Source organism: Caenorhabditis elegans, chromosome II, assembly GCF_000002985.6.
Source record: "Caenorhabditis elegans chromosome II".
Classification (NCBI taxonomy): Eukaryota; Metazoa; Nematoda; class Chromadorea; order Rhabditida; family Rhabditidae; genus Caenorhabditis; species Caenorhabditis elegans.
This window is the reverse complement of record NC_003280.10, coordinates 10,610,123-10,633,351: the sequence shown is the minus strand read 5'-3', so window position 1 is coordinate 10,633,351 and position 23,229 is coordinate 10,610,123. Positions and strand designations below refer to the sequence as shown.

General features: G+C 33.8%; 4 protein-coding genes across 5 annotated transcripts; all 4 read right to left on the bottom strand.

The window, feature by feature from the left end:
• Positions 1-135: 135 nt before the first annotated feature.
• M28.8 (Protein tweety homolog) lies at positions 136-5,089 on the bottom strand. The gene is made up of 17 exons (NM_063893.4): positions 4,883-5,089; positions 4,509-4,697; positions 4,232-4,388; positions 3,872-4,032; positions 3,464-3,622; positions 3,337-3,420; positions 3,134-3,292; positions 2,961-3,084; positions 2,693-2,912; positions 2,141-2,321; positions 1,918-2,100; positions 1,793-1,873; positions 1,524-1,748; positions 1,136-1,209; positions 757-849; positions 455-580; positions 136-361 (listed from the first exon to the last, which is right to left on the bottom strand). Exons 1-17 carry the CDS (start codon positions 5,081-5,083, stop codon positions 283-285), a joined length of 2,496 nt encoding a protein of 831 aa, NP_496294.1. The 5' UTR covers positions 5,084-5,089; the 3' UTR covers positions 136-282.
• Positions 5,090-7,405: 2,316 nt separating this feature from the next.
• cutl-9 (ZP domain-containing protein) lies at positions 7,406-11,087 on the bottom strand. The gene is made up of 7 exons (NM_063892.6): positions 10,997-11,087; positions 10,236-10,293; positions 9,599-10,166; positions 9,210-9,357; positions 8,804-8,946; positions 8,101-8,491; positions 7,406-7,822 (listed from the first exon to the last, which is right to left on the bottom strand). Exons 1-7 carry the CDS (start codon positions 11,045-11,047, stop codon positions 7,493-7,495), a joined length of 1,689 nt encoding a protein of 562 aa, NP_496293.2. The 5' UTR covers positions 11,048-11,087; the 3' UTR covers positions 7,406-7,492.
• Positions 11,088-12,844: 1,757 nt separating this feature from the next.
• On the bottom strand, positions 12,845-14,895 carry C14A4.13 (Protein kinase domain-containing protein). Its single transcript, NM_063891.2, has 6 exons — positions 14,801-14,895; positions 14,312-14,584; positions 13,921-14,103; positions 13,571-13,865; positions 13,401-13,521; positions 12,845-13,351 (listed from the first exon to the last, which is right to left on the bottom strand). The coding sequence occupies exons 1-6, from the start codon at positions 14,879-14,881 to the stop codon at positions 12,889-12,891; spliced, it is 1,416 nt and encodes a 471-aa protein (NP_496292.1). The 5' UTR covers positions 14,882-14,895; the 3' UTR covers positions 12,845-12,888.
• Positions 14,896-15,010: 115 nt separating this feature from the next.
• C14A4.12 (Phosphatidylinositol-glycan biosynthesis class W protein) lies at positions 15,011-20,309 on the bottom strand. Of its 2 annotated transcripts, NM_001026777.4 has the most exons (14): positions 20,055-20,276; positions 19,921-20,010; positions 19,203-19,359; positions 19,092-19,151; positions 18,859-18,972; positions 17,631-17,914; positions 17,478-17,586; positions 17,256-17,423; positions 16,427-16,655; positions 16,284-16,374; positions 15,888-16,128; positions 15,665-15,833; positions 15,550-15,620; positions 15,011-15,281 (listed from the first exon to the last, which is right to left on the bottom strand). In NM_001026777.4, the coding sequence occupies exons 1-14, from the start codon at positions 20,156-20,158 to the stop codon at positions 15,189-15,191; spliced, it is 1,980 nt and encodes a 659-aa protein (NP_001021948.2). In that variant the 5' UTR covers positions 20,159-20,276; the 3' UTR covers positions 15,011-15,188. The 2 variants fall into 2 exon arrangements, with proteins under 2 accessions (NP_001021948.2, NP_001021949.2); NM_001026778.5 differs by lacking the exon at positions 19,092-19,151 and having other exon boundaries at positions 20,055-20,309.
• Between the last annotated feature and the right edge of the window lie 2,920 nt (positions 20,310-23,229).

The following is a 23,229-nucleotide window of genomic DNA, read 5'->3' as shown; positions in this document are numbered from 1 at the left end:
AAATAATAATTACTTTACCAAAACCAGGGCAGTATATTTTGAATATTATTTCTTCTGACGGGAATATTTCAATTAGGTATTCCAATTTCAATTTGTGTGCATCTAAAAGTGTTCATACGTATATTTTCAAAAAATGAGATCTCATCCAATTTATTGAGCAAAAGGAGGAAGGAACAAATGTAAAGCCACAATGGTTCAAAACAAAAAAATGTACAGGAACAATAGTAATTAATAAACAGCTTCAAAAATTCCGGGATTTTTGAAGTTGTTTGAAATAAATAATTATAATCGGCGAAGGCCTCGTGCCGTACTTCCATTATTACTTTGATGATCAAACAAGTCGATATCATTGAATCGAGTTCTAAAAATTATTTGATTTGACGTAGCAAAGTTTTGGAAAACATCGATAACAGCGGTAAAGGTTTGAATTTTTCAGAAGGCTAGCCCTGCCTACCTTGTTCCGTATTGTTGTGTGTCATAGTAATTTGGTGACATCGGCTGATGTCTTTCATCTGGAAGAACTTGAACACGTGGATAATGTGATTGCGATCCAGTGCCGTAGGAATAGTCATACTCTGATCTGAAATTTTAAGCTTTCAGTAATTTTGAAGGGTGTTCAGGAAAGTAATGTTCATTCAGGCACAATAATACCTACACTGTGCCTGCAAGTTAAAAGTAACTAGCCTACAAGGTAGGCGTAGGTCACCTCAATTTCAGACCTCCTTTGAAGGCCTATTTGGAAGTGTAAAAACTCACGGCTGAACAATATCCATATCATATGGTCGAACTCTTGGAAGCTGTCGTGTTTCCGTATTTGAAGTTGAGCTCAATATTGGTGTTGCCCACAATCTTAAAAATTAATTTTTAAAAAGTGTAAATTTGGATAAATGAAACTAAATGAATAAAAAATAGCAAAAGAATCCAATGATAGTGTTTTCTCTGAACATAAAACAACAAAGGAGGAACAAAGGATTATCAATTCATATCACATAAAAATTCCACGAAGAGTACTTATTGATTGTAGTTGTAGACATTCATTTGTGGAGCACTTGGACGATGATGATTGAGTTGTCTCCTAAAACGTGACAGGGACAAACAATAGGTATGAAATTTGACAGAGGGAAGGGAAACTCACTCCTCAGTTGGACGAACTTGGTCCTTTTTGCCACCGAGTTTTCGGGTGCCACTGTATTTTGACGTTGAGTCATTCTGAAATTTCGGTACTTGATTTTTAGATAAAATATTAGAAAGCGCTGCTTTGACAGCGGCCTACGCCTGCATTGTAACTACTACTAAAGTATATATTTGCTATCTTTCAAATGGTATTCTTTTCAATCCAAACTGTAGATGAATATTTTTCAGCCAGGCAAACTTGAGGCAGGCGCGTAGGCCAAGAGACGTTGACCTCCTACTAGGGCACTTTTAAAAAACTCTAATATGAAATAGAGAGCAGCCATCATTTGATCAGTGCTAATTTTCCAACCGAGTTCCCAACTTTGTTCAAAGTTTAAAAATTATCTCACCTTATCTCTGTAGTTATACATTGCCAAATCATCACTATTTGTCCTCAACCAGCGATAGACTAGAAGCAAAAGAATTGACTGGAAAAACAGAAAGAGTCCAGTTAATCCAACAGCAGCCCACAGTCCTTGAATAGGCTTTCCAAATTGTTCACACATTACGAAACCTCCATTATTGTATACATCTACAAATGGACGGCACATGAACACATTTGTTTGGAGATTTATCTGAAAATGAGAAGGCTGAAACAAAAAATTTGGTGATGACTTACAATTAGGTCTGAAATAGACTGATTGATCGACAAATCTCCCTGATTGAAGTAATTATTATTTTGGTTTTTCGCAATTGAAGTCTGAAATTCTCTTTGAATATTAAATCCCCATACACAAAAATTACCGTATTTGGAGCATTTGCGGCCAAGGTTTGCAAGTTTGTTATAAACTGATTAGACAAGGCATCCGAGACTGCAAGCTTTTGAATGTAATCCTTATATTTAGCAGTTGCATCGTCATTTCCACAAACCGACAGATTTGCCTCGTTTGCAGCGTTCACAATTTGATTCAAACTGTTACTATCCGTCTGAAAATTGGAAATTTTTTTAATTTGAAAAAAAACATACCAAATAACTGTTGTCAATTGTGTAGGTGGAATTGGGTTGACTCATAATTTCATTGTTTGCTGCATCCCGATAAGAAGCCAAATTGATTTGTTGATTGATAGAGTCTGCAGAGATAATTGTTTGCCCGTCGACTGCAGTGTACAATGTCATGCTTGGGTTGTTGCAAGATTGCAAAAGTTGTCTGGAATGTGAGATATTACAGCATGTTTTTTTATAGGTTCAATTCAGTAAGGAACTCAATACAATGTATTTAATACAATATCTAAAATTTTGATTCAAAGTCAGATTTTATAGGGTACATTAGAAATTCTTATTTGAAAACATCTTTTAAAAAAAAATTATCTTTAAAAGAAGATGTAGCGAAGAAACCACTCCACATTTATTTGCTTTTTTAATGTTCAATTTTTTTAAAAACAATTAAAGTTCTGATTGTGAGAAATTTTCTGAGAAATTAAATAAATGTGAGCGTAGTGATCAAATCTACAAAAGTTAAAAGTAGGAAAAAAATATATAGTTGATAATCTTTCGTTTCATCACACTAATTTGTCTTACCCGATATTAACAGTATCAGGACTCCCAGTTCCAACTGGAGCAATTGTTTGATTCATAAGCCGGAAAAGTGTATAGTTGTTATCTTCAAAAATGGGAACACATGCAGCAGATGTCAGCCATCCCAGTACAAATGCAGCACTCGAGAATAAAATAAGAACAATTGAAATGAGAATGGTCAGGTAAAAAGCGACAAGAACGGCGGTTGCAAGAAATTCGACATCTGAAAGTTCTTAAGTTTAAAAATAAAAAGTAAAGAAAGTCGACTCACTTTCTTTTTTCAATAAAGATAATACCACAGCAACAAATGCAAGAATACAGAACAGACATCCAATGCATGCAGGAATGGTGATGAGAAGCCGGATTCCGATTTTCAGACCAGAATATGCACTTGACTGAAATTCCACGTTTTAGTGTATGTAATCTATATCAGATTAGACTAACCGTAACAACATCCCGATGCGCTGATGCCAATGAATTCATCACATTATTCAGATCATTTTGCACATTTCCAAGCATATTTCTGATAGAGGTCATTGCATCGTTGATAGTTCCTTGGGTACTGTTGATTGAACCGGATGCACTGTCGGCTTGAGTTTGAATCTAAATAACTTTGTATAGTTTTTTAAAATATTTTAGAAACTTACGTTTTTTTTCAATAAGTCAATTTGATCGTTTAGTGCAATAATTTCCGGTGATGTATGCACAGTTTGAGCTCCAGATGACAGCGCCTAAAGCATGATTTTGAGTTTGAAAATTGTATGAGCAACTTACATTCAACGTCGGGATCATGATTTCTATTTGCTGTTGCAAAACTGATTTATCAGTGGTACAGGCATCCCCATTAGTGTTAATATTGTCCATCGAAGTCAATAAGATATTTGCTGCATCAATTGTCGCGTTGTTTTGAATTTGGAAGTTACGGTATTCGAACTGCAATTTTTCGTTAGTTTTTTTTAATTAAAGAAGTCTCGGCTCTCATGCAAACAAAAACCGAACGCTTAATTCTAAAGATTGTGACAATTATTTGGCAAACTCTAATTTATATGCATTGATAATGTTAAGTTTATATTTTTGATGAAATAAAATTTTGTGAAAGCTGAAATTTTGGCATTTTCTCACAAAGAAACTTATACTGGCAGGTGGATGAGTTCTATGAGCCTCCTACTCTAAATTACTTACAGCATTAACTGCAGTGAGTCCAACTTCGGTTGCAGTACCACCAACAACTATTGCAGAGTAATTTGAAATGAAAAGATTCACGTTGCCAAATGTTTGAGTTGTAGTTGTAGTCACTTCACATGTCACCTGGTCCGTTCCATCATTGATGACAGTGTTGAGATCTGTAATTTTCAATAATAAATTGGAAAATAAAGATGATTTTCAAAAAAAAACCAGTAATAATTAGGTATGTTCCAAAATCAGAGAGAATAATTTGAGTCGCTTTTGGTTTGAAAAAAAAACTAGGATTCTGTACATGATAAGTATTTTTCAAATTCGTGGAATTTCACCGGATAACTTATTTTTCTCTAAGAAATTTACCTGAAGCTGTTTGATTTATGTAGACCATTCCATTATCGATCGAATCTGTGAGATCTGTCTCGGCAACATTGAAAATAATTAATCCAGTTAGAGTAAACGCGAATACAGTGACCAAAAGTCCCGCATAGACATAACCAGTGATTTCTGAGCGAGTTGACTGAAAATTCAGAAAATTAAAAGATTTTACAATCTAAACATATAAATTTTCCAATAAATTAAATTATGTTTATTAGAAAATGTAAAGTATTTTCAACTGGTTATCACTGTGAAAACTTACAGTCTCCTTTGGAACACACGAGAAACAAATTTGCCAAATACACGTGGCAACTCCGAATACAAGAGCAGCAAGCACAAAAACAAAGCCAACACTCCAGAAGATAATGGCTCCAATTTGATTGATAACCATGTCCTGGATGACTTGATTGTAGGAAACTGCACCATTTCCAAATATTAAGTCGTTTAGGTCCTAAAAACATATTTTCTAGTTTTGCTATTTATATGGAAAATTTTGCAGAAATTTTTGGAATTCAGACTGATTCGGTCCAAATTTTAATAGTTCCAATTTGTAATAACACTTAGAGGTGTACGGAACTGCTTATCAGTATATGAAAAATCTTAAATTGATAAGAACAAACAAAGAGGTTCACTTACATCATACGTTTTCGAATTCGGAGTGTTCTGCAATCCATCTGAAATTCCTTTAGCAATATCGTAAAATGCATTGGATGCACCAAAGTTAGGCTTCATTGATTTTATTTGTGGAGTTGTTTGATTGCATTGTGGGGATTGGGTTTGTGCGAAACTGGACGCTAATATGCATATAGAGATCCCGAATACTGAGCACAGATTCATTGCGAGCTGGAGTTGAAGAATTGTAGTTTGTTAAAAATGTAAGTGTAATAATATATATAATGTGAAGAGGCTTTAAACAATGAATAAATGTTCAAAAAGTTTCGATGAGTCCGTATTAAAAAAATAAAAGTATACAATTTCGAATAAAAAACTTGAGGAAAAAAGTCATCGCTGTTCATTTTTCATCATTTTAAAGTTATAATCATCATTGTTTTTCTATTGAAACCAGTGAAATTTTAAAAAAACGATTTCAAGACATTTTTCACAATTCCGAAGTTCCATTCAAGAGATTGTTAGAAAAAACTTTTTTATTAATTTTTGAATGAGTCATACATAATATTTGGAAGATATGCTGTTCGATATTTCACATGGCAAAAAATAAATAACATAGAATAAAATATATGTTGTCTTTTAGCAATGATGTTTCGGAAACAAAACAGTATTAATAAAAAATATTTAAAGTATAGATGACATGTAGAAAAATTCAGGAACCTTTTTCTAATTGAATGAAGTTTTGCAAATAACCATTTTACAAATGTAAAAATAGTGGAATTTGAAAAGAAACTTCATCTTTTGACAGTTTTAAAATAGCTTTCAATTACAGGTTCCAAAAAAAAAATCAATTTTAACTTTTCAAGGAATTTACTACACAAGCGTTTAGTTTTAGATTTTTCAGCATTTCAGCTACACAAAAAAATTCAAAAGATGAAACTATGAAAATTCATATTCTGACGAACTCCTAACAACACTAAATATATCAATAAAAACTGCCCCGGAAAAGAATGATATTTTCGAAACGGACGAGATGGAGAGTATTTGCTGACAAAAGGCGAAAGGCGTGCCAATAAATGATTGCTCTCTGAAAATATTATGGGTGGGGTTATGATAATAAAGTTGGGTGGTTGGGCAGACGAGAAATTCGTCAGGAGGAATCCTTGTATTTCGTTCTTGATAAAGTTTTAAGCGTTTGCAGGTGAAGAACAACAATATCAAAACTAAGGAGGGACGTAATGAACTGATAAGCAATGGTGACACCCAACAATGTGGGAGTAGGAACTGAGATGGTTGTGTTTTATAGGCACTGAGTCAGTGGTTGGGAAGGTAGGAAAGGAAGAAAAAAGGTGTAAACGGCCGGTGCAAAAAGTAATGGCTCTCTAGCAATAACTATTTGTATTAACTTGATAACTGAAACATTTTTGGAATTATTGTGCAATTTCTTTGTTGCAATACGGGGCATAAATTTCTGCGGTTCTAGAAAAATTTCAGAAAAAAGGTTGGTTTCGAATGTATCATTTGAAAATCAAGATTCAAAAAATGCAGTTCTATTTTTGAGAATCTGAAATTTCTGAAATTCATAACCAAAAAATGTAGATTTTAGTTTTAGATATTTATTTTTTTAGTTTGTCATATTTTTAAATTAATTTTTTATTAATTTCTTTGAGTAGCAAATTACATATTTTTCAGAAAAATTAAAATTTCACATTGACAAAAAGAAACGAAAACTTGAAAACATTGTCAAACTTTGAACCCAGCAAATTTGTTCAAAAACAATTAAAGCGAATTTTTTAAATTTTTATGTTAATAATAATTTTTAAAAAATGATCAAAATATACAACTCTTAGAAAACAGATTTTTTGTTCTACTTCCCAAAAAAAATTTCCGAACATTTTGAAGCGATTGGCCATTTTTTGGCCAATTTAGCACCATAGAAACATTGTAAACATTTTACCCACTAGAACTCCACTTTTAAAATTTTTTGCGCAAAAATTGTGCAGAGAATTAGCGCCAAATGCAGTGGTAAACTTTGTGAGATTATTGCAGTTTTCAAATAATTTTAAAGTGCAAGTGTACATAGAATCAACTGTACGTTTTTTTTGAAAATCGAATTAAAAACGGTATCGAAAATATTTAAAAAAAGAAATACAGACTGTGTGCAGTTTTGTTTTGATTGGATTTTTGTCAAGTACAAACAAAAAAAAACGGTCACCTCAAAAGTGACGGCATTTTGAAAAACAGGAGGTGATGATAAGATTTTGAAATACAAAATTTTTCGAATTTCTTAAATTTCAGGAGTATTTTTTTATTTTTGAAATTAAATTAATATTTTCACACAATTCAAACCTTTTTGTCTGCTGGCAAAATTCTTAAGCAAAAAAACTGAATAATCAAAATATTTCCACACCAAAATATGAGTATCGCATGCTTAAGGGTGTGTTTGTTGATTTTTCAGCCAACTTTTCAGTTTGTACACAAAAAAAACGGCTGACTAACAGGAACTGTACCTGTAATACTTCTTTATCAAAATGGGAAGTAGTTTTGACATTGTTTTATTGCAATTATTTATTAATTATGAATAACTGTATAATAAAAAATAGAACCCGAAACATGTAGAGAAAAACAAAGAAAAAACTAAAATGAAGATCCATCATCAATAGAGAGCTTGTGATTGAAACGAAGGAAAAAGTAAGAAAAAATTACAGCAATTGAAATAGTTGCAAAGAACGTTGAAGCAGATATAAGTATTCCAAAACTTGCAACAGAAACACAGAAAGTTCTCTCGTATTCTTCAAATGTTTTCCGTAATAATGCAGGTGTTGGTAGTAGTTGATTTGTATCAGTTTTTGATGAATCAATGTCAAATACAGTAAGACTATTTGCATGTAGAGACATTGAAGACAATCCGTGTGATGATCTCTTTTTTCTTCGTAGCAAATTATTGTTCGCGCCGCATTTTGGAGGCTGAAAATTTATATTTAAATTTAATGACATTGTAGATTTGTTTTTTTCAAGAAATTTTCCAGAAACCGGGGAATAGTATTTTTAAATCAATTTTTCTAAATTTGAGCCACTTATTTGGAGTTTTCCGATAAAATTAAATGAATTCTCTCAGTTTTCCTCTGTGATTTCATTATTAGAAACTTGTTTTAGTTTTTTTTCCTATTATTTAAAGAAAGTCCACCACGAACAATAAATTGAGACTTTTAAAGCCTGCTTTTTTAAATTGAGAAAATACTCACCGTCATATCGAGACACTCAGCATCATCCACAGAACAAAAAGTAATTGTACATCGAAAATCAACGGTTGATCTATCAGGAAACTTGAATATATATGCATCAACTTGTGCACTCATTCCATCTTCAGAATATGTTGGTGTTTGAAGCATCAATTGATCAAGTGTACATCCATGTTGATCGATTACTTCAAATTGTTGACCTGCTCCGTCTTTCACATAACATTGATGCACCAACATTTTTAGTTTATTAGTTAAACCTCCTTTACAGACCCATTGATGTCGAACCAGTTCTCCAACAAGACTGTTTTGAACAGAGTTTCCATTCTGATCAGAGATCAAGTAGTCGCAGGAGGGTGGTTCAACGGTTCCATTGATTTCTTGTTCGTCAGTCATGCTGAAAATAGCTAAAAAGCTTTTAAGTGGGTTTCAGCTTTGAATTGAATATAGAACCTATTTATATAATTTAGATAAACTGGGCTAACTGTCGCAATTTTTCAATCAACATCAGCAGCTTTAGAAGTGCTAATCTGACAATTTTATAAAAGCGCGGGGAACTAGAGCCCGGTTGAGTAGTCGCTGCAAATTTCTGAGTTGACTAAATTGGTGTTCTTCACTTTTTTCGACGCTTTACAATTCCTAACCAAATTGTTATGTCTCTGGTTTTTATTCAAAAACAAACTTTCTCTCTGATAATCAAAAAACCCACTTGACATCTAAATCCGTACTGACTGTTTTCTCAGCTTCAGCATAAGCACATTGAATGTGATAAGCTTTGTCGAGTTTTGTAATGAAGCTATCATGAAATGAGACGACTGCGATCAGGGATACAACAACTGATGGTGGATTTAGCTGAAAATATTTTCAGTTACCTAACTTTATTTTGAAATAAAAAATTGTATTATTTTAAACTAGGTTTTTCCTGAACACGTGACCTAGAAAGCGAATTTCTGCATCGTCCTTGAAACGTTTTCAAGTGGTTTGATCCGCTCACGTAACATCTTGAAAACGCTTTCCGACAACACGCAAAAAACCGGATGTATCTCTGGATCTAGATCATTCACACCCATAATTGACATAACTATGCGGTTGGTCTATAATGAATCGACACATACCTTACGATCTCTTTTTGTATTGCAGGAGTTAAGGGGAACTTCCAGGCGAATTGAGTTAGTTGCTCGCCGAGTTCTACGCTCTTCACAAGCACACGGAGCACAAGTTGTGAGAGGTGGACAATCGGGGGATGAGGAGGTTGAGAGGGGTCTGAAAGCAGTTTTCAGTATTAAGAAATTTTATTGGTTCTCAGCAATTTTTCAGTATGAGCTTGTCAGAGGGAAAAATGTGAAAATTTAAATTTTTTACGGTTTTTGCAATTAGAGGGAACACTGCAAATTCTTTAATGGGAGGCCCAGAGGATTAACATACAAACAACTGGGTTAAAACGTTGTAACCAGTTTAAAAATTTACATGCAATAAGTTTCAATAGTTTTTTTCAAAAACTCACAAGGTGCTCCCTGGTCGACTTCTCGTTGAAGATGAAGTCACAGATTTTCCAAAAACGCGTAGTTCTTCTCCTCTTGTTCCACCGAAAATTGCATTTCCGCCTGCAGATGCTCCACCAATGCCCTTCCATTCACCTTCGTCTGTATCCGAAGTCGTCTCGTTTTTTCGTGGGAGAAGGAAAGTTTCGGCAATGTCTGGAGCACTGTTGATGTCGTTTTCGTGGAAAGTTTTGGATTTAGTTCCAAGGTCAGTTCCAGATTTTGAAGCATGTTCGAAATTGGTATTCGATGTGGCTTTCTGGTTCTGATATTGATTCGAAATTTTTGAATCAGATGATCCTCTACTCGCTTTCAAGTGATCTTCCACATAAGGCTCTCTCGATTTCGTAACTGTACCCAAAAACGTCTCATCTTCAATATGTCCACCACTACTTGCAACCCCATTGCGGAAGGTTTTGGTACATTGTGGATTCGCGTAATCTCCTTTCACAAATACTTTTCCAGTGAACAATCGTTCGGTGATCACCTCAATGACAATTCGGTCACGTTGACATGAGATATATGGTTGACCTGAGAAGTATAAATAGTTCGAAGAAAGAGAAATGATATATGATGGGGGGGGGGGGGGGGGGTACCTACCAATTATCGCATTGTCAAACGCCGATGCACTTTTTCCTGCTCCACTGGTTTTTGGTGCCTGCAATCGAGAAAAATGTTTCGGCATTAATGTAAATTTGTGAATTTTGCCTTAGAAGTATTTCAAATAAATTAAAGATTATATGTAATATCAAGGTAATTATTCCAAAAAATTTTTTAATGAGAATCGTATTTTTTCCGTTATTTTCCTCCCCATCCTATGAGTTCCGCGTTTCCTCAAATAGTATTGCATTGCACTACTTCACTTCAAAACGTAATATCTTCGTTAATTTTGAAAATATCAAAAAATGACCAACTACGAAACAATAGAAAAAAAATTGAGCGTTTTGTCAATTGAAAATTTTTGTATTGCACAAACGACAACTGATAGTGAGAGCTATCAAAGTTGAACAAAGTGGTGCAATTCTAATAGAGGAAATACAGTATATAAATTAATTTTTTAAAAAATTCTATCAAGAGTAAATGAAATTCCCAAAAAGATTAAAATTTCCAAAAGTTAATAAATATTTTCTATAATTTAACTTACAGTTTCGAGTTCACAGTTTGAGTTTTTGAACGCTTACTTAGTTTTAAATTTTTTATTTAGAAACGCTAGAAAATCCGCTGGCATTGAGCATTTTCTAAATTAAAAATTTAGTGTTATTTCTGAACTAAAAATCTTAGGTAATGAAATAAATACCAATATCCTAGAAATTATGCAAACCGTTAGGCCATGGTCAAACAAATAAAAAAGAAAATCTTACCCCAAGTAATAAAAGTACACAAATTGGAACCAAATACAAGGAGATGATCATTTATGAGTGCAATCCTGACATGCGTTGGTTGTAAGAATGCGTCCCCCTTCTCATGAGGTTACGAAGGTTTCCCCCTCATCCCCTAGAGGCCCCACCCACTTGTCTCGCCTTATGAGAATTGGTTTAGTTGGGGAGGGGAGTACGAAATGTTTGTGCAACTCATAGACCTAGTTTTGAAGTATTACTGTACTTCCGGTTAAATTTTGGTAGATTAGAACACAAAATGATCTTTGAAAAGTTGGAGGAAAGTAGGTTAGTACTATAAGTGCTCAAACGGACTACATACAAGGTTTAGAAAGTTTTCGAGTAGATCAAACAATTGTTGCGAAGTTTTGGGTTTTGAAAAATATGAAACTTGAACTTAAAATGGGATAAATGAACACAGGCGCGTTTTCAGAATTTTCGCGCTGTTTGCAAAAAAAAAGTTTCTTTTTTATTTGGGTCTGAATAAAAACTGTTTCAGAACAGAGCTTCTAGCGTCTCAGCCTAAGGAATAGGCCTAAAAAAGAAATCTAAAGGCGTAAGCTTGGCCAAATTCCATGCACCTGAAAAATTCAAAAATTCATTAAAACCTTTGTGAGATAAGCTGGGTCGCTACTCAGCTAATTTGTCAAGTATTTTTGAAAATTAGGTATCCAGAAATTTACAAATAAGAATAAAGCTTCTGGGTCTTCTGAAATCTTTTCAACATTTTTGAGTCGCTACTCAGCCAATTGGTCAAATATTGTGGTTCAAAAGTCTAACTTTGTATCTAACTTATCTAACTTTGTGTTGTGCTCGACAATTCTAATTTGCCAATTGTCGACAGCCTGGTGTCTGTAACCTGGTTAGAAACTTCTGGATACTTGGCTAACGCTGTCACCAATGTAATTTCTGAAGGCTATAAATCAATTTGAAAAAAAAATCTTCCCAAATTCCACAGTAACCCATTTTCATATATCCTTTCCGAGTCCATCCACCTCACCTTTCTCGAAAGGACTCTCAAATACCATAAAACACACGATCATCACCTCAATTTGCGCGAAACAATATGGTAGTCGCCAATGAGACGAATTTCAAGTTGATTTGTGTAATGTGTCCATCCTTTCCTTCTCCATCCCAGTCGTCTCCTCATCCGACGATTCGTCCTTGCACACTGTAATTAGTGACCGCATCGTTGTTGCCCTTGCACACAAAAGTCCCCCTCCTTACAATAGCCACCCGTGTGCTACGGACTCGATCGTATATTTTCTTTTGTATTGTGAATGCGTGGTTTCTTTTCCCGAAGAAGAACGATGATTCGGGAACCCTCTGCAGAGAGAGAGCACCTTCTTCTGAATTCTATTGTAATTGGCAGGTTGTATAACTAAAGTGCAACACATTGCAACACGTGTTGTTATGACACTCCACAAGGCATTTGAAAGAAGATTTGGAGAATACAAGAGGGATTTATTGTCAAGTATAACATGTAGAATTGTTGAGAATATAAATCTCGAAGATTACCTGTTCAAGTTTCTGAGGACAATGTATAGAAGATATTCTCCCTGATTTCTATTGTAATTGGCAGGTTGTCTGCCTCATGTGCAAAACATTGCAACACCTGCAGGTTGTTAATTATGTAACGAGGATTTTCAATTTCTGTTTTTAGCGCGAATTTTTTTTCAAATAACTATAAAATTGGTTCAGAAGTTGGCAAAACTTAGACATAACTTTTTTTAGATCTTGCCAGAGTTTAGTTTAGATCTTGCCAGAGTAAAGTCTGATCCAACCTTCCAAATTTAAAACATTTATAGTTCAATGTAAAACCAAAATCACATCTTAAGCCATTTCATATCTTTATTCATAACATCATTTAGTTCAATCTAATGAGCAGGTGGGACTTTGGTATTCGACTTCGATTTCCGTGGAGAATGTGCTACTGGTGCTGCTTTTCTCACACTGTGCTTCTCAATCGGAGGACGTGGAATTGCAGTCACGGGCGGTTTCATAGTCGTGTTTTGTCCAATCGGTGAACGAGCAATAGCAGGAGGTGTGCTAAGATCTTTGTGCTCTGCGGAACACCGTTGTTGAGCCAGTTGTGGTTTCAAGCTCATCGTAACTCCTGGTTTTGGTGGAACTGGTTTTGAAACAGGCTTCGGTGCAGGTGGTGGACCTTCCTTCTCAATAATCGTGTCATCACTCTTTGATACTGATTCATCTCTCATTGGCTCTTGTTCTCCTGGCTGTGGGAAATCTCGCTCTGTGTAAACTTTGCCACCAGGTTTTGGTAGATCAAGAAGCTCTGCGAGGCTGACTTTTTTCTTGGTCCCTTTGTGTTTGACAACTCTGAAAATGAGTAGCCGTTTTTATAGCTGTTGAATTACGGAAAACTCACGCGGCCTGAGGCTTAAAGATTGCCTCACAAGGTCCACCTTTTTGCCAATCGAGAGGCATATCCGGTGTGAACTTCTTAGATGTCATTATTTGACATAAAACCTCCCGAAGCTTCACGTAATCTTTAAAAATTCTCAATTCAATTTTTAATCTATAAAAAACTCCACATACCCGGTTCTTTTGAATAAGTAAGAGTGAGCAAGTAGCATCGAATCATCCGAAATTCCGGCGGACACCTCGCCAACAATCCATCCAGTTTCGTTTCTTTCGCCTTTTTTGTGTCCTCTTTACTCATATTCTCCCATGGAAGATCTGATAAATGAAATTCAATCATCATATAGAGCAGCGACCAGAAATCATCATGTCGACCAGGTTCCATTCGTTGATGAATGTTCAAGGAGCAATAAAGGATCGTTCCACGAAATGGTGCCTTCATACGTGGCTTTCGAAGCTCCTTCTGCTTATTCTAAAATGAACAAAGTTGTTTGACTTTAGTGAGCTTTAGATAAGATTCAACTTACAAACATATTCCGGCACAGACCAAAATCAAGAACATACACCAACTTCTCCTCCTCCGAACCCAATACTCCAATCGCGAAATTTGATGGTTTGACGTCTCGGTGAATATATCCAATTCTTTGAATTTCAACCAATGAGTCGAAACATTGAATTGCACAGACTGCGGTAGTGAATAATGTGAATGTCTGAAGGAAACATGGAATCAAACTTTAGTTAGTTTTACGGAGTCGCCTCCCCAGCAGAAAAGGTGAGCGGTGCCCCCTGACCCCTCGACGAGGATCACTATTCAATTTAAAACTGTCAAGCTTAATGTTATTTTCAAAACATCCCCGGACACTTAATTCCAATTAACTTTACATACTTCACAACAAAACATAATTTGCATTGACCTACCTTATTTGGAACTGTCTTCCTCAAGTCGGACAACGATGGACCGACAAGATGCATGACAATATAATTAAAATTGCGTTCACTACCCAATTCGACGCCGATAATGTTGTGTTTCGATTTGTTATCCTTTAGTAATGTCATCAGATCCCACTCTGTTTTCAGATTGTTATGGTCAATTGCGAGCTCAGCTTTGCAAGCGAATCGAGTATTCGGAGAGTTGCGACGAACCACCTCGTACACGACTCCGTATGCACCTTTACCAATCATTTGGACTGCCTGAAAAGTTCTGGAAGCTTATTGGAAAAGCGTTTTTGTTATTTTATGGAGCTTGAAATTTGCGGAAATAGTTCACTGAATAAATTTCAGTTTGAAGTCGAACACTGGCCTTGTAGAAACGGTTGCCTTCTATGTAACCTACGCATGACTTGTGCCCATAAAAAATGCAGACCATAGCCTGTAGGCATGCAGGCACGTCTCAGGCTGAATACATACCATAAACTGTCCATTGATGATAGTCGAAAGCTTGCATTGTGGACCCTTTTCCTTTTGCTTCACTGCCACTACTGCTGCCATTTTGAAATGGAAAAATTATAAAATAAATTCAATTTGAACTCTGTTATGTTACAAACTTTTGTACGCAGAGTGCTAATATGAGTAGCGTGACCCCAGTATATTTATTTTATTTTATTTTTTCCATAAAAAGTGAAATTATATTTTAACTTTATTAAAAATATTCAACAGTTAAAAATACATCTGCAACTCACAAATTCAATATATTATCAGTTTTTGGCAATAGACACGTGGCGAGATCATTTTCATGGGGAAAGGTGGGAGGAATGACTAAATTGGTTTGAATTATGACTAATCAATTGGTTTTTTATCACTCTGTTTGCTCGTTTTCTGCTGTTCGCAGCATTATGTACCCGTTATCATCTGTTGCATTGCCCAGGGGATTGTCAAATGACATTGGGATCTGGAAAGAAATTAATTTTTTTTGCATTTATTGGCCTGGAAGAAGTTGCAGTTGACATCTTACGGGTCTGTTTTGAATAGGACAATTACGTGTGCTTTAACTACAATAAGCCTACAGTACCCCTACAGTACCCGACAATATCCCTTAACTAACCTCATAGTCATACCAATTCTTAAGACAATAAGTGTTATTTTCCAATTCTACAGTAATCCTACCGTGCTCCTACGGTACATGATAACATGAAATTTATAGTTGTATTTTTCCTCACCTCAGCCGGCTCAATCAGTGGTCTTCCAGCTCCTTCAATTTTGAAGATGGTGGCAATGGTGGCAAAATGGACTGAAATTAAAATTGTCAGAATATTAAAAATCTCTAAAACTTACAAAATATAGCCATATATTCAACCAACGCATGAATTGTCCATGTCAATGGTTGATTTCCAATGTCTTTATAATCGATTTGAGTTAGAATATCCAATGCCCGAATGACAGAAAGAATGACTAGAGCACATGAGAATATTGGATATCGCGAGAGATGCTCGGCGACTAGCACCTGGAAATTTATATTTGTGCAAGAAATTATGGTACAAGGATCACTTTTTCTTACCTGGAACAACGCGTATGAAGTGATAGAAAGTGCGAGAACAACGTGAAATAGTTGTGAATAAATAGTAACCAGTGGATGAGGACTGAAGGCTCGGAAGAAGACGTAAAAGGCAAGAGATAATACGAAAACAGCAGAGAACAACATGACGACTCCAAGACTGAGAACTTGCTTCTCGTACCCTTTCTTTGCGATTATTTCTTCTGTAGAGTCTTCTGATGTGTCAGGTGGTGGGAGAGCGGTTCTGAAAAAAAACTGAGATTTTGAGCGCATACCACGAATATTTTTTTCAGAAATTTTTTTGAAAAAGAACTCTTTTTATTTTTTATAGAAATTAAATTTTGAGCTGATGTTGAAAAATGTAAAGTTGTTTTTATATCATTTTTTCCAGAGACTTACTTTGCCAAATAGGCCAAAAACACCACAAGAACACTTGATCCAATTAGAGAAATAACATTCAATGATGTCTCAATTGTATGTACACTTGATGCTGAAATATCCAATCTTTCAGTTTTTTAGTAAAACCCTTGAAATTCGCTTACACTCCGTATTATTGTCATATGTATCAGAAGGTAAAACTAGAAACTCCGCACTTGTTCCATCGATAAAATAACCATTTTTTTGAAGATAGATAAATGAGAAAATGTGGAGATATGTGGCGTTTATGGAAAAAATACCCAGGACCAAGGAGATGGCAATTGTGATAAAATTAAATTTGCTCAGAACGCTCAGACCAGTGAAAAGAGCAAGGAATGCAGTGAGGAAGGGGAGCTGAAATATGAAATTGTTATTTTAATTATCGCCAGTGGGAAAAGTTTTTAATATTCCTCTTATGTTGCCAAAATTAACTTTTCCAAAATTTCAAAAATTTTGAAAACTTCAAATTACGTTTTCTGACGGAAAACATTTTCAAATATGCTCCAGTAATTTTGGTGCAATTTCTTTTCTGAAATTAGCATACAATTTTCAGTAATTGTAGCAGATTTCGAGTTATAATGGGAAATATAATTTTTGGCTTAATTTTTAATTTTCAAAAATTGAAATAAAGTTTTGTACCGGAAAAATCAAATTTTATCTGGTGTTTTTTTTGTATTTTTGTTTCAAAGTTTTTGTTATATTTAAAATTAACATTCAAATCTCCATGAGCACTCCAGATTTATAATGGAATATGCATATATCCATATTTAGCATTTTTGGGGAAATTTTCAAATTTTAAAAGCTCCAAATAGGTCTCAATTAAATTTATTAAAGTTTTGTAAAGTTTCACAACTGCACAGGTGCTTGAAATGTATTTATTTTCTAATTCTTTTTTAACTTGGCATTCTACCAAATTTTTATTTCCTCCAGATACTTTACAATTGAAAATCTCACCTTCTGCTCACTGGTATGAAATATTTTGTAGAACTGCTTGGTAAACAAGGCATAGAGATTAACATTGATAAGCGATAAGGAGATGATCAAGAAGAATGCCGAGAAACCGACGAAGATGAGTTTGTTCAGATGACTCATGTTAACTCGTGTGGCATCACGACGGGAAAGCTGAAATACGTTTTATTATCAATATCATCTATTGCAACGAAAAAACAAACTTACGACAAATGTCAGGAAAATGGCAAGAAGTACAAAAATATGAGGAACTGAGATCATAAGAGAGATCATTGATTGGCGGAAAAGGAAATTTGAATGAGAAGCTGTCATAATTCTGAAAATGAAATCTTGGCGTGATCTACAAAATTGTTTGTTTACCTATAATCCAGCCAAGCGTAGAAAAATGATGGGTAAATTGTTGCACCGGAAAGCACAAATGATGTGGTCTGTACAATTTGATTAGATCTTGACGATAGGAATACGAGAATTCCTGTTGCTAGATTGATGACAAGCCATGAGAATTCATCAATTGTGTGCATATCCAAAAATATTGCTTGTCTGTGATTTACCATAATGATCCTTTGATACAAGTGATTCACTATTCCAGTTACAGATATCATTATCAGGGCAACTCCATAGCCTTGGAGTCGGCGGCTGTCGGTCTTTAAATTTTTTTTTTAATTACTCAAAGTTGTTCCAGGAACTGGTTATTTAATATTTGTTAATTTATTTTGTTTCAATTTTTTAAATTTAAGTTTCAATTCAATTTGGAAATTTGTTAATTAATTCTCCTCAAATAAAAAATATTGCCTGTTCGAAATAAAATCTAACCGGGTACCAACCGGGTGGGCGGCAAACTCTTTTTCCGGCAAATCGACAAATTGCCAGAATTTAAACTTTGTCATTGTTTGTGGTTTTCCAAATTTCTTTGGAAATTTCAGAATTTCAATTTTAATTGACAAAATTGTGCGCATCATATGAATCTTCCTACATCTATTTTGAAAAGCAATCAAATTAGATGTAAATATCTGGAAAAAACGGGGAAAAAATTCTAAAGGGCACAGTTTTAAGTTTCTCTTATTAAAAAAATCCTCTGAAACCCTCCTGGTAATTGTTGTTCAAAAAACGACAAATCGGCAATTCGCCGAAGATCAAAATTTCCGGCAAATCGGCAACTTGGCAATTTGCCAAATGCAGTTTAAAAAATGGAATTTTATTAGATTCTTTTCCAAATATCAAATGAACAATTATGCACAATTTGAAACTTGTAGCGACCCAGATCGTTGCGAGACCCACCGAATTTTTAATGTTTTACAAAATTACTATATTGGTACGTTTATTTTCAGGGCTAGCGTAACTTACACCAAATTCCTAATTTTTGGTTGTTCTTTTCTGATAAATCTGAAACTTTTTAAAAATAAAGAATCTATTTTGAAAATTTACAAAGTTGTTTTTTTAACTTCAAATAATAACCAAAAACTCGCAATTTTTCTAAAATCTGTAAACGATTAAAAATTCATTTTTTCGATTTTCATTTTCAGACTGTCGTGACTCTTGGCATCTTTTGTGCTTTATAACCAGAGAAAAAAAACTGAGAAAAACTTACCAAATGTACATTTGGAGAAGCCTCAATTCGATTTACAATGAGCTTGTGCGAAATACAAGCTGCAAGAACGCAAATCGCTAAATCCAGACAGTTGTATGCGAATAGATGATCTCTCTGGAAAATTATAAGATTTTTAAATAATTATATTCAAATTTGCAAAAGCGTTCAAGACGGACAAGTGTATTAGATAAGTCAAAAAGCGTGTTAGAGCAGCGATGGGGGAGAAAACTAACAAATCTTAAAGCCAACTTGGCAAGATGTTCCGATATCTCCGGTGATGGGTGGGGAAACTCCTTCAATATTTGTTAATGCGCTTGAATGATATTTCGAATTATACGACTTACAGCTTCAACTTCATCACCGCTGATGAAATTCGAGAAAAAGTCAGTGCTATTTGGTGTTCCGAAAACTTTTATTCCGATATTCCCAATGTCGGCAAACGCGCAGCTGATACAAATGCAGAGGCTTAAAACGTTGACGACAACTATTGCAGTCTCTGATCTGAAATTTGAGAAAGTTAAATTAAAAATTAATTAGCAATTTCGAAATGTTAAGATCCTAGAAAGTTGGAAAACATGATTTAAAAATTAATTTTTTTTTGGCAATTTACCAAAAACTTGACTGATTGTGAGCAATCTGAAAAGTTCAAAACAAAAATAGCCTCAAAATTTACAGAATTTTTAATTTTAAGTTGTTTTTAAGTTTCCTATTACAGAAATTTGAAAAAAAAAGAAACGAGTCAAAAAATAATTCCAAAAATGCCAAAATTTTGGTAAATCGCCAAATTTTTAAAAATGTGGTGTTTTTTGAAAATTTTTTGTATATCTGAAGACTTCACCAGAAATGGTCAAATATAAATAATAAAATCTTGAATAAGATGTACAATTTGTAGAAAACTTTTTTTTTGGTCGACTTTCAAAATTATGATAGCTGGAAAAAAGGTGCTTCACCTAAAAAATGGACTTCAAGCTTCAAAAAGTTTAAAAGATTTATAGCACAATTTTAGGTTATTTTCGCGTTGGCTATCTTTCCAAAGATTTCCAAAATAAATAAAAAACTTACTTCAAGGTTTTTTGTGGAAAGATAAATGGTGATATCCCGGCGAGAAGAATAATTGTATTAATCCAATGAATATTTATAACCGAGACATGACTGAAATTTTCAGGTTTTACTACAATTACTGTGAAGTAACTCACTGCGTCACATCTGCGGGCTTCATCATCGTTGAAACTACTGCATTGAGCAATGCAAGTGCTCCAAGAGCCAATAGACAATACCAGTATTTGCGGTCATTTTTCATCTGAATACAGTATTTTCTTACATGTTCAGGTAGTTCGTAGACGTCTGGTTGTGGTTCTTGGGGAATCATGAGATATTTGATATTTACACGCTTTTTTTTGTGGAAAAAAGGTGAGAGTGTGAGAGCAGCCAAAAAAAGGAAGTGGGATGGGAGGAGCACAAATAAGAGATGCATTTCGTTTATGTAGATCCGAGACAGTATAGGCGGAAAAGAGATGAACAAGAGAGAGAGAGAGAGAGATGGAAGTTTGTGGAGAAAGAAGTGTAAATACGAAACAAATATATAGTGTTGAGCACAGCAAAAAATAAAAACTTGCGATAATTCTTTAAGAGTGGAAAACAATGAGTATTGTTGACTTGACATTTGTTTGTCAATATATGAAATGAAGAGGGAGAAGGGGAATGTGGAAGGCTTCAAGTCAGGTTTTTGAAATTTAAAATTGTTGGTTTTTATATTTCTTGTCTGTAAGAATTATTTAAAGCCACTCCTTTTGCGCCAAAAATGGCCTATTATTATATGAAAACTTCCCAAAAGCTCTTTGATTGTTTTTCAAAGTCTGCCAAAAAATGGCAATTTGTAAGTTTTGCTACATAATTTTGGAAGCCGACCAAAAAAATTCAACAGTTTTTACAAATTTAATTTTATTTTAATAGTCTGTACCAGGGCTGTGCGGCAACCGGCAGTTGCCGAAGATGCCGAACCCTAAAAATTTCGGCAGCCGGCAACTTCGGCTCATGATTTTTTCATTAAAATCAACATAATTTTTGATAAATGTACAGTTTCTTTTATATTGAAAAACATCGAAAAACCAAAAAAATCAGACAAAACCTTCTACCGGGAATACGCTATTACAGTTTTTCAAAATAAAATTCATTTTAAATTTGAAATTTGGTTTTGAAAAATGAAAATAAATTAATATGTGTTGAATTGAAACGATAACAATATGAAAAATCGGAGAAAAAATCCAAAAAAAATTTAGAAATTCTCAGCTATGGGGTCTAGCAAAATGAGGATTTTGATGACTTTTAAAATTCATTCCGCAATTTAAATTCAAATTTTTTTTTTTTTTAAATTAAATTTTCCTATTTTTGTTGAAAATTTAGTAAATGGCCGAACCATCTTTGAAAATGAAGACTGTAGAAATGATTTAAGAAAATTCAAAGTTCCGTATAAATTAAAATTATATTTGAGCTATTAAGAACACATTGTTTAAAGCTCCAAATTTCCAGAAAAAAAATTAGTAATCCAGCAACGGATGAATGCTGTTTGTCAACAAATATGAACAAGAAAACATGGAAGAAATGGCTATTTTCTAATTAACAAGGGACTAGAAAATGAGCGGGAAAACGTTGACTATTTTGACATTCTCTATGGGGTTTTTTTTTTTGAAAAATCGTATAGTTCTGGTTTAGTTGAATACGGGAAAGAAACTGAAACCAAATTTATATGATGACATCAATAAAAATAGGAAAAACTGAAGAGAGAAGTGTTCAAAAATCAATCAATGATTTCCGGTAAAAAATTGAATATGGAAATTTGATTTTGTGATAAAATTCTATTTTTACAACACAAAGGTGTTCCTCAAAAAGTGTTACCTTAAATTTCTTATCATATAGAAAATGCACTTTTCAATAGCAAAAATTTTGCGATAAGAATGGAATACATTTCATTATTTTGTTCGGAATCATAGGAATAAATGCGTGAGATTTTGAAATTTGAAAAGAAAAACGGAAAGAAAAATAATTGTAGGTTGGGATTGTAGCAGAGAACAAGATTTTCAGAGTTTGATTCCAATTGCTCCAGATATGCAAAAAATAGGAAAAAAGCACAGAAACTGTGGATGGATCCGAATTTCAGAAAAAAAATTTCCAAATTTTTTCCACTTAGAATTTTCCACTTATGGTCGTTCTTTGCAGATTGAAGTCATTTTTAGCCAAATAAAATCAATAACTTTTGAAATTTCAATTTTGTTTCAAATTTCAATTTTTTGGGATAAAGTTGTCCATTCGATAATTTTCGAGTTTTCAAAAAAAAATTGGGGTTTTTTTATTTCCAGTTAAAATATCGATTGTTTCGACCTATTTTAATTTTATAGTAATTTAAATTAACTAAAAAAAGTTTTTCAACATGTATTTTATAGATTTTTTTAAATATTCGTATTCAAGAAATATATTTCAAGATCGAACGTAGAGCGATCCAAATTTTTCAGCAGGTTGAATGTTTTCCTAAATTTAAATTTCAAAAATAATAATAAAAACATTTCAATAACTTGTTCAAAAAGTTGGTCTTTAATTCTCTGCCTGCTCCCTCCAAAAAAAAGAATGAGTGACACTTCCTCGACAACTCATTACGTGCCCCCGGCTCCATTGTAAACTGCTCCCGGTTTAAAAAAAAGCTCACATAGAACTTTGAAACGATCCGATTCCGTAAATGACAATGCATTTATAGTAGGATTTGAGAGCAAAGAATAGAGAGTATAAAATGAGTGGATGAAAGAAAATTGTTTGGAAGAAAAATAGTTTGTTGAAATCCTAGGAAGATCTCGAGGTGCAAAGTACTCTCATTAAAATCTATATTTACATGCAGAGAAAATGCCAAAAACACATAGGGGTGTGGGAGGAAAATTTTTCAGAAAATATGTGTTTTCTTTTCATTTAGAAAACTTTTTTGAAAAGTGGAAGGCAATCCAAAATTGGAAACATATTTTTTAATTCAGACTTTTTTAATACTTTTGTTACAATTATCTACCATTACAACCCACTGTCTCTTCAAAATTATAAATTATTTAAATGGTTTATATTTCAAAAAACAGTGGCAATTACTCAATTTTTGGCACTTTTAATTTGAGAACTCTACAGAATGTTTTACGAATTTTATATTCTAATTTTTGAATTTTTTTTTGTCAAAAAAATCCCTTTAAAATTGCTCAAAAATTCCGAATTTATAGAAAATGGCAGTGTATCAAAACTTTGAAAATGCTTTTTTGTCTAATATAACTAAAATTCAGGTATTGTTAGCCAATTTAAGTATATGGAAATTCAAAGAAACTGATAAAATATGAAGGTAGGAAA

Bases quoted from the DNA above. Each gene is read 5' to 3' on its own strand.
- C14A4.13 (NM_063891.2), bottom strand. From the start codon at position 14,881: ATGGCAGCAGTAGTGGCAGTGAAGCAAAAGGAAAAGGGTCCACAATGC. The intron at 14,585-14,800 runs GTATGTATTCAG...AGAACTTTTCAG, and splicing joins TCATCAATGGACAGTTTATG to GCAGTCCAAATGATTGGTAA. The intron at 14,104-14,311 runs GTAGGTCAATGC...TGTTTCCTTCAG, and splicing joins GGAAGACAGTTCCAAATAAG to ACATTCACATTATTCACTAC.
- cutl-9 (NM_063892.6), bottom strand. From the start codon at position 11,047: ATGATCATCTCCTTGTATTTGGTTCCAATTTGTGTACTTTTATTACTT. The intron at 9,358-9,598 runs GTGAGTTTTTGA...AACTGCTTTCAG, and splicing joins AGTCGACCAGGGAGCACCTT to ACCCCTCTCAACCTCCTCAT. The intron at 8,492-8,803 runs GTGGGTTTTTTG...AGCTATTTTCAG, and splicing joins AGTACGGATTTAGATGTCAA to CATGACTGACGAACAAGAAA.
- M28.8 (NM_063893.4), bottom strand. From the start codon at position 5,083: ATGAATCTGTGCTCAGTATTCGGGATCTCTATATGCATATTAGCGTCC. The intron at 3,421-3,463 runs GTAAGTTGCTCA...ATCATGCTTTAG, and splicing joins TCATGATCCCGACGTTGAAT to GCGCTGTCATCTGGAGCTCA. The intron at 3,085-3,133 runs GTTAGTCTAATC...GTGGAATTTCAG, and splicing joins CGCATCGGGATGTTGTTACG to TCAAGTGCATATTCTGGTCT.
- C14A4.12 (NM_001026777.4), bottom strand. From the start codon at position 20,158: ATGAAAAATGACCGCAAATACTGGTATTGTCTATTGGCTCTTGGAGCA. The intron at 19,152-19,202 runs GTAAGTCGTATA...CAAATATTGAAG, and splicing joins GCGGTGATGAAGTTGAAGCT to GAGTTTCCCCACCCATCACC. The intron at 15,282-15,549 runs GTGAGGAAAAAT...ATTTCTTTCCAG, and splicing joins CACTGATTGAGCCGGCTGAG to ATCCCAATGTCATTTGACAA.